This window comes from Homalodisca vitripennis, chromosome 1, assembly GCF_021130785.1.
Source record: "Homalodisca vitripennis isolate AUS2020 chromosome 1, UT_GWSS_2.1, whole genome shotgun sequence".
In the NCBI taxonomy this organism is placed as follows: Eukaryota; Metazoa; Arthropoda; class Insecta; order Hemiptera; family Cicadellidae; genus Homalodisca; species Homalodisca vitripennis.
In genome coordinates, this window is record NC_060207.1 from 57346138 (window position 1) to 57362069 (window position 15932).

The 15932-nt window shown below is 32.8% G+C and overlaps 1 protein-coding gene across 1 annotated transcript in view; it reads right to left on the bottom strand.

Moving 5' to 3' along the window:
- The window catches only part of LOC124362117 (acetyl-coenzyme A synthetase), a 48089-nt gene that overhangs the window by 7646 nt on the left and 24511 nt on the right, over positions 1-15932 (bottom strand). The window contains exons 2-6 of the mRNA XM_046816325.1: positions 7035-7230; positions 6616-6742; positions 6028-6155; positions 5549-5664; positions 1989-2181 (exon numbers count right to left, since the gene is read on the bottom strand). Of these exons, the coding sequence (XP_046672281.1) occupies positions 1989-2181; positions 5549-5664; positions 6028-6155; positions 6616-6742; positions 7035-7230 (760 nt within the window). The remainder of the gene's footprint in view (positions 1-1988; positions 2182-5548; positions 5665-6027; positions 6156-6615; positions 6743-7034; positions 7231-15932) is intronic.

Genomic DNA, 15932 nt, shown 5'->3' on the forward strand with positions numbered 1-15932 from the left:
ACCAAAAACCGACCCAAAAAATTACAGGCCTATATCATTAATTTCAACTTTTTCAAAAATTATAGAAAAAATAGTACTAAACAGGTTAATGACCCATCTCAAAAATCAAGCATTAATTACTGACTGTCAGCATGGATTCCAAAAAGGAAAATCAACTATTTCTGCCATCATAAGCCTTGTTGAGTCTATAATCGACAGCATAGATGAAGGACAATTTGTAACAGCCTTATTTTTGGACTACAGCAAGGCTTTCGACTGTTTGGGACATGAGCTGATCTCTAAAAAACTTATAACTTTAGGAGTAAGAGGCTTAGAAAATAAATGGTTTGTCAGCTACCTTAAAGAGAGATCCCAAGTTGTAGACATCCAACATACTACAGCTGGCCTTACTACCATGTTCAGATCAGATCCTAAACCAATAACAAGAGGAGTTCCTCAGGGATCCGTGCTGGGACCTGTTCTATTCATTTTGTTGACTAATGACTTCCCAGCTCTAATTCACAACTACAGTACCAGCTGCATAATGTATGCAGACGATACAACCCTCCTTTTAAAAAATGACACAGCTCAAGAATTGTACGACAACTCTGTTGCATCTCTTCAAAAAGCCATAGCCTACAGTAAACAAAATGATTTAGCAATAAACCCTGACAAGACAACACAAGTACATTTTAGCAGAAAAAAATTCTACCCACTAGTATCCCCAATGTAGCAGTGGCTGATCAGATTAAGTTTCTAGGAATAACTCTAGATAATGGACTCACATGGGCAAACCATGTAAAGCACATCTGCAATAAGATCAGCACTGGTGTCTATGTTGTTAAACGCATTAAATGGGTTGGCACTCAGGAAGCGGCAAAAATGGCATACTACGCTCTAGTAGAATCTCATATTAGATATGGTCTTACATTCTGGGGAAGCTCCTCGGGAAATCTGAAGAGAGTACTTGTACTACAAAAGAAGGCAATTAGGACAATTGCAAACCTGGAGTCCCAGCAAAGCTGTCGTCAAGCCTATCAGACCCTAGGCATACTAACAGTACCTGCGCTCTACATCTATGAAGCCATTTTATATGCAGACACACTAAACCTGCAGACTCACATGGACCTTCACAGCTACCCCACACGCCATGCCTCTAGATTCGTCCTACCCCAACATAGAACAGCCCTCTTCGAGAAAAAAACCGTCATACGTAGGCCAAAAACTGAAAAACCTCCTTCCAGACCACCTCCGGACCCTGACTGGCAACAGACTGAAGAGCTTGCTTAAAGAATTCCTGTTAGAGAATCCTGTGTACAAGATAGAAGAGTTCCTGGAATTAATGAACACATCTCCTTAATTCTACTTATTGTAACTTGACAAATTACTGTTCTTAATGTTCATGTAATAAATAAATAAAAATAAAAAAAAAAATCTTACTTGCTGTAGCATAAGATTTGTGACTTTTAATTTTTTTAATGCAACATGATCATACTAGGTCAATACTAAAATGATATGGAAACAGTAATTTTTGTTAGATTTTTAGTAATCTTCCTTCCTCCTAATGGAGGTAATTCTGTAAGCATTAATTTTTAAATCTTCTTTTACTATGAGCATGGTAAGTTTTTCTATAAGTTGACAACATATTATAAGTTGAACTATAAACTTTACTTGTAGAAAGAATACTTAAAATTAATCAAGTTTACCCAAGCCATCCATGGTGTGATCACTTAAAAAAAATAATTTTGAAACTGATGCAGATATTACTAGTAATTCATTTAAATTTGAAACAAAACAAAACATTTCTATGTTTGTATTTAATCTTATTGGCTGAGTATTAGCGAAGCCTATCACTCAAGAGGTTGTAAACATTTATTTTCTGTCTGATAGTCTGTCTGGCTGCCTTGTGAAGGATATGAGCTATAGACGAGTGAAGCCTGGTAAACAACACGTGGCGTAGTGTGCTCCTACCTTATAATACTATGAGAGTTATGTGAGTGTAGGCTTACAATGACAGATTGAGCTCCGTTGGCAAGGGGGCCATAGACAACATATGTGTGGCCTGTGATCCAACCCACGTCAGCTGTACACCAGTACACGTCACCAGGGTGGTAGTCGAACACGTACTTGAAAGTTGTGGCAGCGTACAGCAGGTAACCTCCTGTCGTGTGGAGTACACCTTTCGGCTTCCCCGTTGATCCACTAAACATATCAGTAACACATTAAGGGTACATTTATAGACTAAACAAGACAAAGGAAATTCTGTCTCTAAAATATTACAATGAAGTCTGTATTTAGTAATTGTGTGCACCTGTGCCATCAATCGTTCACCACCTCCCATTCATACCTACCCCTTCCCATCATCCACAAGTCAGTCTCATACATTAACACATATCTCACACACAATGGACCAAGCTATAATAATTTAACTTAAACTTCACATATTTTTACTTTGTGGTTTTCTATAAATCATAATAGAAAACTTCAATAATCTTCAATATTCTACATATAATCTACAATAATCTACAAGTGAAGTTAGTTCTGAAGCTTAAAGTTTGCGTAGTTAAACATGGAAATAAATATCTAGATTTTTTTAAATTTAGTATATTTTTCCATAAAACTGCAGACAGCAATAACAATAATAACACAGACAATTAAAAGTAACTTGTTGGATTTAAAAAGTATCTCTTGAATTTGAAAAATTACCTTTACCTTACTGAATAAAGATTTTCTTTTAGATTGCCTTTGGGGAAAAAACTGATTCAATACAAAGCACTTCCGCACAAACAGACCAAATGTTAATTATTTTAATTAATGTAAAACATTTGAAAACAGCTTCATAACAAGTAATTAGTTTTTAAACCTGTCACCGCAGGTCCAATGCCCTTAAAGAAATGGTCAAATATTGTTGCAACACCACCCTCTGCAGTCTGGCGGTTTGCGCATAACAACAAAATCTATTCAATGAAATCAGTGTTCAAAATTAAAGTTTTGAATGGAGGTTCACAGAATTACAAGCTCAATGACTTTACGAGCACTATGACGTGACAAATGTTGATTTTTCAACCGCCCAATCAAGAATGACAGCTTAGATGATAATTTGCTAACACATTTATTAGTGTAATTAAAAGATTTTAAAGCCACATACTTGAAAATATTACACTTCTAATTATTATTTAAACATTCGGATCATAAATTTTCGAGAAATGAATTTTTATAGTTGAAGTTTGGTAGAAAAGCGCAAAAACAATACCTTTTATCATTGCTATTGAAATAAAAATTAGAAGTTATCGTTTTTAAATGATTTACTTTATATGTCTAAACACAGAAATAAACAAGCCAAATTTGAATGGTTTAATAGTAGCTTAAATAGTTAGTTCGTGGTTCAAACTAATAGTATATTCAGACTTGGTTTTCTATACTTATTGATGTGAAAGCGGTAAGGGGCACTTCTGCTGTGTATTGCTTCTCATAATGATATACACAAATCTATGTACGTTACAGTGCACCACGCTCATTAAGACAACCTTATAATGGTATAGCCCATGAGTAATATGACCTTAAAAACTATTTGTTAAGTCCAGTATTCATTTACTAAGTTAAACTTTCACAACTTGAGCCAATACGAGGAAATTAAAATATATTGAACAGGACTTGTATTGTAAATGTTTCAAATTTGAAACTAGCGTAATTTTTTAAAGAGTGAACTCTTTGAGGTCAGATTTTCGGCATTGTACTCTAATAGTAAAGACCTTTAATTTGATGTACTACTCAACCTGTGCTCTTATTTAAGATTTTCTTCTGACTCCTTGCGGACCATCCACTTGACATTATAAAAAAATGGTAGTTACTTCAAAACGTAGATGTATATGTGCAGTAATTATGTACACAGTTCTATTGCCTTACTTGTAATCGTTCGGGAGTTACCAAGCCATGTAGGACTTTTTTTACACCCTGTACTACATATATGTATTATTAATATATACGGTCTGTTCCAAATTTTATGCACATTGAAGGGATCTTTGATACTAAGAGATACAGCATAGACTAAATGAACAAAGTTGTGCATAATAAAAGACAAATAAATCATTATGGTTAAGTTAATTACTGGTTGCATCGTTCACTCGCTGTGCTCAGAAAACTGTTTTTGGTCAAAATTTTCAAAATGTCAACAGCTATTTTTAGTACCTATAATGCAACGTTTTTACATTAAATCTGCATGAAATTTCCTCCAGTTTTTAAATATTATAATGAACAATTTTTCAAGACCAAGCAGGAGGTGTAGGGTTCAGTAAATTTGTTAATACAACAACCCATTTTTTACTTAATAAAAGAAATAGTTTTTTGCTGATTTCATAAAGACCAAATATATTATACTTTTTTGTGGTTTTTGTAAAATTATTAATAAAAACTGGTTATTTATATGGTTGTTTTGAAGGGAGATTTTCTTATCAAATTCAGATGGTTGGTAAACCTGACTGATATTTCACTGAACATAGTGTTATAATCAGCTGTTTCGTAAAAAACTAAAAATGTCACCTGGCCTGCATGTTTACAAGACGCCATTGAACTTGTTGGGAAAATTCATTAACAAAGTTTATATGTACAGTGCAATATGTATTATTAAAGTCTTAGGATATGTGTGACATAGCGAAGGGGCCTTATTGAATTCTTTTTGTAAATTAAAAGCTACTTAAAACTGAGTCATTGCGGATACTAATGTAATACCCATAGTCACACTAATGACTATATTATTTTTTAGTAATAACAGTAATGCTATAAATGTAGATTATAAACATTTTTATTTTCTTCTGTTTTAACACGTTCACGACGATGTGTACACCAGAAACATGTCACAGTTGAGAGTTATCAGCTGTTTGTTGCTCCTGGCTTGTGCAAGCGTATCTGTCGTTCTCGCTTATGCGTTGACGGATTTTGTTGAAGTAAGTACCGTTGGAATTGTTATACAAATTTTAAAATATTTGGTATCTTGTAAAATTTTTCTAATTTATGCAAAACAGCTCATGGTTATAAAAAGACAAAATGTTTGTTGCTCCCGGCTTGTGCAAGCGTACCTTTAAAGTGGTTCTGTTTGCTTATGCACTGACGGATTTCGTCAATTATAATGAAATTCCTCAAATAGTTGGTATGTAGTACATTTTTTATAACTATACAGGGTTGTTTTTGTTATTTGACTTCAAATATTTTCAACAGACACCATTTTGTTTATATTAAAGAAAATAATACATTTTTCCCTCTTATCTATTCAAACGTATGTGCCAAATTGGATTCCTTAGCTTAATTCGTTCGAGAGATATTAATTTTTTTAATAAAAATATAAAATGGCGGCTAGCGGATAAACGACACATTTTTTTACTTATATGTATAGGAAATTTTTTGCTTGAAATGATGAATACTATAATTCACAGAAGTTTGTGACATCCTTTTGTGAACATCCTATAATACAGAATCGTACTTTTTGTAACAACGTAAAGACTACATTGAAAGATTAGTTTGTTAATAATTTTATCAGTTTATTACTATTGTGCAATTAGTACTTATATTTTACCTTGTATACAACATGAAGAGAGGGTCTTCTGAGTCCATCCAGACTGGAGCACAAGAGGTGGAAGCATCTTCCATCTCGTCATGCCACCAAACGTCCCGGTCATCATTCCACGGTACCTGGAGAGAAAGCAGTATTTAGGATAACGTATAAGGAGTACATGATCAAATACGTACTCCTGCTGGTATTGCCGGGTGATCATGAATATGAAAAGAATCATCATATAAAGTAGTTTTATATAGGACAAGTGCAACATATTTCATTAATTTTAACCTATAGGTTTATAAATTAAAGTGATCAACGTAAATACTTGTTCGTGTGTTTTGAGTAGCTTCATTCATAGAAAGTCAGGTTTTGTAATATCTTCGCAATTAATATTCATTTTAAGCTATCTGACTCTTAAATTTGTAACCCTTGCATGTAGAGAATATTATAAGTTCTAATATATAGGCTGTACCCTCTTGGTCTCTTTGTTGAATTACCTTGGGTTCCTCATGAGGACTGGTGCCATTGGTGCCATTCTGACTCATTGACGAGCTGAGCCTCGCATAGTGTGACACAACCACACACGTCTCTACAGAGTGTCCCATCTTCTCGCTCTTCTCCATCGCTGAAATGGAAAACGGAAATGTACAAATAAAACAAATAGTTGCAAACGGTCATATTTCAGAGAACATATTGAGATACTCGTACTTTCTAGGGATAAAATAACATTTTAGCTCAACTGATGGTTTTGTACAATTGATTCTTTCTTCTAAATAGACGATAGCACCAAAAGCTGATTGCTAATTTCTGGCAAAACTTATCAACACAAGTATTAAAGAACTTCACCACTATTTACTATTTAATCTTTTTAAATTCTACCATGAACATTACAGCTTAATATCGAAATTGATACTGTTATTAACACGATTTTATCAATGTTACTATCTCCACTCAAGATGTTTTCTGTTTCCACTTAGAATTTCAGTGACCATTTAGAATACCAGGTGGACAACAGGTGGTCCATTCACCAGTTGTGGGTCTCTACTTCATCTATAGTTTTACAAGATTAAATCTTGCTTTTGTACCTGAATCACAAATCTCCTTGAGACACAGCAGCTTAGAACCCCGCCATACACAGTCTGCTGTTATCAGTAGCTTGGCCTTACAGTCCAACATTCTCTCTGCCAGAGAGTCTGACGAAAAACCTGCAAACTGTCCAGTGTATACTAATTACAGTTCTAAATTTGTTATATCAATCATAGGTACTATACTGTTCTAGAGTTATGAGGTTTAGATTAGAAAACGTAGTAATTATCGCTCATAATTGGTACTGTTGGTTTTTTTCTATACTAACCAGAAATAGTGATATTAAAACTTTTTTAATAATAAAAAAATCAGAACATGGGGTTCAGAACCCAAATTGATAATATTTTGGAGACACACAAAATCCACCAATTTTCTAGTTTTGTATATATACACACGAGTAGCATCTTTGTTTACTTACCACTATGGAATGGATGACACCAATCCTGGCGCAAGCCAGCATTGCGACCACGATCTCCAACACCATAGGCATATAAATGGCAACTCTGTCACCTTTGGTCAGTCCCTTGGACTTCAGAACATTGGCGAATCTGGATACTTCTTCCAGCAGCTTCTTGTACGTCAGCCGGCTGTAGTCATCTGGATCATTTCCTTCCCTGTGGACAATTCATATGGTTATAATTTTGCATAGAAGAGGTTTTGTAGACTCAAATAGTCAGTACACATTATTTTACTTAATTTTGCATACTATTGAACTTTTACTTATAAATGTACGGTTTGGAATGTAGAACTTGGAAATAACATTCACCACATTGTTTAGGTTATAAATTAAATTTTTATCTAATCTCCACTGTGAACTCTGTGAAATCTGTGAACTCTAATCTTTTTTCCATTTAAAAATTATGTTTGAAGTGTATTTTATAAAATTCAACTCTTATTTATATGAATGTAATATTTCCTTATGGTAGGTAAATAAATGCATAAAATCCTATTTAAATCAGAAGTTAAATTAATGGTCTTAACAAAAATTAAGTTATACGAGTTAGTTTTAAAATTTGACGATTACTTCTTGGACATTATTTTGTTTCAAACACAAAAGTTGATTATTGGATCATTGGGATCCATTTTAGGATCGTTCATTCTTTTAAGAAAATTCAACTTGTAGAAAGAAAGCTGTTATATGTTTTGCAACGTGTATAATAATCATTTTATTTTTTAATACATTGTAAGTCATGCCCAATTTTAGTTATAGTTCATTTTAATCCCAGAGCCTCTTAATAGCATTCCCACAACATGTTTGTTTATTGTCTTAAATACTTTGACTATTAAAATAATGTTGCATAATCTCTTGCATTTGAACAGTTTCTCTAGTTGAGCATATGATCAAGTAGTAGTTTCTCCAGCAGCACTACACACACGGTATTGAAGTATTGTGAATGTTAATTGCTTGATGAGTAATGTAATATAAATCTTAAAATGACTCCGTTTCAGAAATGTGCCAGAATTTAATTGTTGGAAGTGGGTCATAAGAAAACATCACAATTTATTGCAGTTCTATACTGAGTGATTTTGAGGACTCAAACAGACCTCACTCACTATGGTGTCTACCATAAACAATGTGTTTATTTAGTACCTATGTATTGGTGGTTTTTCATTATTATTTAGTAAAACAATCCACTAGCAAACATGATTTACAACTTATTTTCGTAATAGAAATATTACAAAATGTTTCTTAAACAATTTTATTTCTACTTTATTCAGTTGAATGATCTTTATCCTTAAGAATGATCATTATCCATTCAATTTTTTTTTTATTTTCACACTAAGTTATATGAATATTTTGTTGTAAATGTATGTGTAGTGTACTATACTGCACTGAATGAGTAAGTATACTATAACTTTTTCTTTAGGATTGATGTTTAGATGCCTCCCTCAATATGGAGGAAAATCGCTTCTCTTTAAAACTGAGTAGGTAGTAAATCAATATGATTGATTAGTAAGCTACTATTTAGAAAATAGACTGAGAATGTGAAATTAATACATCATGAGAGAGTTTTGTTGAGCAGAATTTTGTAAGACCGAAATAATTTTGTCCCACAAAAATGCAGTTAATACAATTAATACAAGTAAATGTAACTGTTCTTTAGAAATTCAAAACATTTGTTAAATGTATTACTTGTAGACACTTAAATCTTACAGTATAACCAAAATAACAAGTGTGTTGAAGAGCTTTGTTTTATAGTACATGTTGTATAGTGGTGGGAATAACTGAATGAAAATAACTGGTTAGTTCGGTTATTTTATTTTAACCGATTAGTCGGTTATTTTTGCTGCATCCAGTTAAATTAGTCTATAGACTAATTTTTCTACCGACTAATTTTTCTATAAGTTAACTGATTGTGCAGACTTAGTCTGTACTTGAATTAGTCGGTGATTCTGATCGGTTATTTTAAATTAGTCTTTAGATTAGTTTTTCTACCGACTAATTTATTGTATAAGTTAACTGGTTGTGAAGACTTAGTCTATATTTGAATTAATCGTTGATTCTGATCGGTTATTTTAAATTAGTCTTTAGATAAGTTTTTCTACCGACTAATTTTTCTATAAGTTAACTGGTTGTGAAGACTTAGTCTATATTTGAATTAATCGTTGATTCTGATCGGTTATTTTAAATTAGTCTTTAGATAAGTTTTTCTACCGACTAATTTTTCTATAAGTTAACTGGTTGTGAAGACTTAGTCTATATTTGAATTAATCGTTGATTCTGATCGGTTATTTTAAATTAGTCTTTAGATTAGTTTTTCTACCGAATAATTTTCTATAAGTTAACTGGTTGTGAAGACTTAGTCTATATTTGAATTAATCGTTGATTCTGATCGGTTATTTTAAATTAGTCTTTAGATTAGTTTTTCTACCGAATAATTTTCTATAAGTTAACTGGTTGTGAAGACTTAGTCTATATTTGAATTAATCGTTTATTATAATAATTAGTCTTTATTATTTTTCTACCGAATAATCTGTAGTTAACGCAGACAGTCTATACTTGAATTTCGTAGCTAGCGATTAACTTTCGTGATTCGTAATTAAAATAAATTATAATTTTGAAATTTGAACGGTAATTATCTTGTAGTGTTATAAATGATATATGATAATATAACATTTTAAAATGTTATGACTATAACGTATGCACAGAAAAAAGTAATAATACAATTACAGAATTTCGTTTTCAATTACGGTTCTGCCAGTGCGGGTTTGCTTGGAATTTTTTGATTGTATATTAAGGTCCGAACTCAGACCGGGTTTTCGTGCAATTTCTTCCGGAGCCAGTCACACGTCTATATGAAGGGACTGTGTCTGGTGGGGGGACACGACGGGGCCCGACCGAATATCTTTACCAGGGCTCGCCAAAGCTAAGTACGGCCGTGAGTAAATTGGCCGCGCCGCGCCGCGTACCTGTCTCAACAGGAATGGTTCATTCCCCCACCACCCCATCCCTAAAATGTGGATTGAATTTAAAAGGTAATCGGTTATTCATTCGACTAAAATAACCGATTAACAACAAAAATAACTGACTGGTTAGTCGGTTATAAAATCCATTCGGTTATCCCATCACTAATGTTGTAATACCATCATCACTGTGTAAGTGAAATATTACACAAATTTCTAAGAATCCATTTAGTTAACCTGCAAATGTAGTAATTTTGATTTTAAGTAATTGAAACCCTAGTATGTAGTACTTTGGTGTGGTATATTATGCAATACAGTAAATATACAATAATAGCATTGTGTAATTAATCCAAATAAATTTAAAATAATTTTTTAAGCACTTTCCATAATATAGGCTAATTTATTGTTTTAAAGTTTTTGTACAGATCATGTTTCATCTTAGATAAAAAAATATCAAAATTAAGCCTGCAACCCACAAACACCTGCTCTTCCTCCGCATTAATTTACTTTATTTGCCTGCATTGTAATATATTTATTTATATTATAACAAATTGAAATTTTTATTATATAAATATTGGTTTTAATATTAGTTGACCTCTACTGCTAACAGTGCTCCATCCACTATACACAATCTCACAAAGTAAAATAAAAGTAGCAATTTAAAAAAATAATGTTTGAGTTTTGAATTCCAGGTTTGTGATAGTGCCTGCTAGGTTGATGTTTTTGTCATATTAAACAATGTAGATGCCACTTTGATTAAGATACACAAGAGAAATGTAGTGTAAATTGTGAAAAATCTTTAAATTCAATCATAATCTTGCTAATAGTTGCTTTAGTTAGTAATTTAATTAGTGTATTTCATGGGAAAAGTTTTAAATAAAGACTAAAAACAAAAAAGAGGAAACAAACCATAAAATGTAAATTTAGTCATTGTAAAAAGCATAAGCAATTACACTGTTAACAGCTGGTTGTTTATTTCCATTAGAGTATCAACAGGTCTGGTACAGATTCCTTTGTAGTAAGTCCAGCCATCAAACTAAGTTTAACAGTGTTTATGATGGTGGTTCTAGGTACAGTATAATTTTTATCTCGTAGTCTAAATTACTGATAAATTACAGGTACCTCAATAATTCGTTTCAACTTGCTTCAAAATCAGGGTCGTAGAAACTTCTTTTAAAAAAACACAGAAAGGTGTAATATAGAAGAAACCTAAGGGAACTTGAGCATGTAGAAAAGTGTAATGAGATTTCATTTTGTTATAGTTCGTTAGGAACAAATTTAACATTAGCATTTAACAAAACCCTCATAATTGTTTCAATAACCAATTAGGATAAAATCGTGATGAAAAGCCTAATTTATTAAAAAATACTGGCTTTTTAAAAGTTCTACTTTATTACTTTATTTCTAATAGATATGCTATTCAGTCCAGATTAATTTTTTTATTACATTTTTGACGTCCGATGTTGAACTGTTTGTAGGAAAACACTTTTTTTAATTCTGAAAATTAGTAGAATAGTGGTAGAAATCACAACTAAAAAGCTGCACTTTTAATTTTGAACACTGATAGAAGAGATACTGTAGATAGACTATGTAACTGCAGGCAGTGCCTGATGTAGGCATGGGCCCGAGACGAGGGCAACAATATTTGAGCGAAAATAAATTTAATCTGGACAAAAATTTCAATTTTTATATTGTTTCCAGAGTTATGTAATGCCAAGACAAAAATATATTTAGGGAGATGTCAGAAACCCCCAATAAATACGTTACAAAAAGGGCGGCAGTTGGTGGCGTGCCGTACTGACTTCTGCGTCACAGCTTCCTGATGCATCGGCTCTATTCAGGAAGTGACAGCAGAGCGTCCCAATAAGATATCAGTTCATATTGATTACCTCTCTCTCACTGCAAATTACATCCAGTCTATAGCTAGTTCTCCGCAGTGTTGTTTCGCCACTGCTATTATTATATTTATATTAGTTTCGTGATTGTGTTAATTGAATATGTATTTTGTAAAATGTGATTTGGTGTATCATTTTATTAGTGTACCAAAAACTTATTATGTATCTCAGTTCTTTCGGTTAGAACCAAACATATTGCAGACGAACATAAGAGCGGTGCAGAGTATCGAAAAAAAGCGGAAGAAAAGAGTTGTTGACGTAGGCTAATAGCCCTATCACCACAACGTGATACGTTTTTTTAAATCAGTTCACGTTAAGGGCAAACTTCTTTCCATTAAAACACTAACTCTGTGATTGAGGGAGAAATTTCAGGTTTTGGTGAAGAAGTAAATAATAGAATGGTGGTGGTACTAAGTAAGTAAAAGGAAGTCGTGCCTACATCCGAAGTAAAAATAAATGAACAGGAATCACAAAATGTCACGCCTGCTACGTCTTCTAGCGAAACATACAATTAAGTCGACACATGTTAAAAGGGTCTCAGCAAAAAATATTAAATATTGAGTTCTTTAAGGAAACCAAGTCTTTTAGGAAAGCTTTATTGTTTTGCGCTAAAAGGACCTCAGTCACATGCATCATAGGTTGAATAAATAAATGGCTGATGAAATATCGTCGTACTAATTAGCAAACCTCCTAAGTCCAAAATGGCATATTTTACAGGGTGAACTATAAACCGCGTAGAAAATGTTATAGTTGTTACTAATGGTATTTATACAGTAATTTATTTAATAGTAACCATTTAAACCTGATACTGATTAATCTTCAATAACATTTTAATATTTATATATATATATATATATATATATATATATATTTTCCTAGGAGTTAAGAGGTTTTCCTACAGTTTTGCATTGGAGGATAGGAGGTTTTCATACTGTAACATATTTTACTAAACTATTGGACTAGAGGATTATATTAGGAAACAAAAGTTACACTTTATACACAAACATTGTTTATTTATATACAATTAACTCCTTTGAACAGGAATTATAGACGTATATATATACAGCTGATTTTACTTGTCAATGAAAGGAAGGTCATCATAAAATCGATGGTAATCAGAGGGTACGATGGCTTTTCAAGTCCTGAAGATCGTTGTACTTTCGTTTTTTAATTTTGAGTCTGGTTTTGTGGAGACTTGGTAATTTTTCAAAATCCATCGGCAACACTGCGAGATTTTTTTGCTGCGGAAGCTCAGTCCAATCCTCAGAAAAAGTTGAGTTTGAATTTAATAATTCCCTCTGGCAGGTACAGGAACGCTCTTATATCAGTAACACAGGATGATCCTGTGCCCACTCCTGGTCGGACACTTTTATAGAACAAATGTTCATCAAAGGACTTGAAAAATCCATGTTCAATGTACTCTACGGAGTAACGGTTGTGAGCTATTCGAGCCTCCTTGACCACTGCAATATATACTCCGCTGGCACGTTGATGTTTTTATGTCGTAGCCTTCGCTCGATCGTAGAGTGGATGGAGTCAGCCTCCATTTGCGTATGGCCAACTTCGAGGTACTTTTTGTTCTATGACAATTTGCTTCTTAACTGCAATGTGGAGCAAGGCATTTGATATATTAGTGCTCCGGTTCTGATATTAGCAGCCGTCACTGTATAGGATTATCTTCTCCTTACCTTCTGGTAAAGGAAAGGAGCGAGAGAACAAAGCTTGATGTAATACTTGCAAATTCATTTGATGATAAGCTTCCTTCTGATTCATTCCAAAGGAAGCAGAAGCCATCCTTTGTCTCTAAATTAAAAAAGGTTAGGTTGTGAATGGATAGTTTCATTTTTGTAGTATAAAGATGAAACATTTGATTTGGGACTCATCAATAGTGATTGTAAGTCCATGGTAAAAGTAAGATATTTACTGTTCTTTTTGTCTTCTTCCTTTTCCATTTCTACTCTCTTCTTTTCTTATAATGTGAGCTTCATATTTTGTCACCTCTAAGTTTCCTGTTTTAAAAGACTCACATCTGTCACATAAATCTTTTTTTGGTCGAAATAATCCCAGATTATTATCATCAAATTTATTGGAAAAGGTACAAATAGAAACTGGGCCTACATTTTTCTTTTGGCACCAATCACTCTTGTAGAACATATACAATTCCCTCTTTGATGTCCAATTAAGGCTCGACATATAATTTTTTTAGATGACTGTCTGCAGTAATGCGACTCAACTTTTGGCAATGTTGAGAAGAAGTCTTCCAGATTTTCAATTTCTTTCGATTTTCTTGTTTTCTTTGGTCTTGAAACTTTTACATTGTCATTCTCTTGATCCCTGCCGTAAAATATTCCATCTTCTGGCTCATCAATGTTACCATCTTCTGAGTCTTCATTAGGCGCCTTTTTGCCAATTTTGTGCTGTCCAAGATCCAATAGCTACAGTGTTTAAAAAAAGTGTTTTTACAAACACGAACTGTAGAATTTCCTTTTTTTTAGAAAATATATACTTGAAAACTTTCTTTTGCTCTCGTCAACTTCTTTTCTATTTCTTGGTCGTACAGTTGCTGTCTTTTTTGTTAAGAACTGAACAAAAATCTTTTTCGCTTGCCAATCTAGGCTCCAAAACTCATCAAAATTTCGTTTTCTGTCATTTTCTGTAATTGAAGAGCACTGTATTTGCCCGTTTTTTCTTACTTACTTTTGCATAAACATCTGGGCTTCATTTCTCTTGGTGTTTTTTTATGTCATACTTTCCACTTTTCCATCATTAAGCTTCTTTTTTCCTAAATATTCTTGTCCTAATTTTCTTCCTGTTTTAGATATATTGATTTTCCAATCTTCTGGTTTTACTTGGTGCCGCTTCTTGCGTGTTTTTAACTGCGGATCATTCTCTAATATTCTGTCATCCCTATCTTCTTCTAGATCACTCTCATTTGGTTTGGTAATCATCGGTCTGTGTTATCTTCGATTTCCATTTGATCATCAGAATCACCAAGCTTATTGTCAAATCCTCTAAAATATCCATCAACTCCAGACATAGGTTTTTTTTTCTTGTATTTTTTCAACAATTTTTTCTTCACAATTATTTCTGCATATTTTTGATTCATCATTGACATTATATTGCTCCTCATCTTTATTTTCAATGTGATCCAACAAACCACTGATATTTTGTATCGTATCAGGGTCAATAGAGATATTACCAGTAGTAGCAATGTCCATTAAAAAATCATCGGGTTCATTTGGGAGAGGAGAAGGAACCGATATTAATATATCACTACTTAGTAAGTTCAAATGAATGTCATTATTACTTAGGCCTAAGTTGGTTTCAGCATCATCTACATTTGAAGTTACATCTAAAATCAAATGTTTATTATCGTGTTCAAAATTTGAAAAGTGATCCATCACTATTAACCACGAAAAGTCCCTTCACAATGTTTCACGTTTGTAGCTAATTTCACTAGTCTTTCCCCTCTTGACCAAAGTAGATAGGTCAATAATCGAGGATGACGAAGAAAGTTTCCACCGTCTTCTTGATGTTCTGTAATATAAATACAGTTGTTGAAGATAATGTTTTTTAATTTTTAAACCTATCTCCAATGCAAAAAAGTAGTTATTGACCTTTGCTTTTGTATTTAGTCCTGGGAATAATATATAGTTAGGCCTACCTAGTCGAGGTTAACGATTAGCTAAATATAATTTAGATTATTCATCATTAATAATGAATTATACAAGAATTATTTTGGGGAGTAATAATAATTATTAGCCAAATAATAAGGTTAAACAACATACTGATGTCAAACAGAAAACCTCTTAACTCCATAAAGTCAACTGGCATAACCTAAATTCTGAATATTAGCATACCTCCTAAGTCCCAGACAAAAGTTTACACCATTTAAGTAAGTAATGTAAAAAATAACTACTATACTACAGTAAATAAATAAAATTTAATACTTACTTTTTGTAAATCTCTCCATGTGGAGTAGTGAATTAAACACAGGAAACACATTAACAATTAAT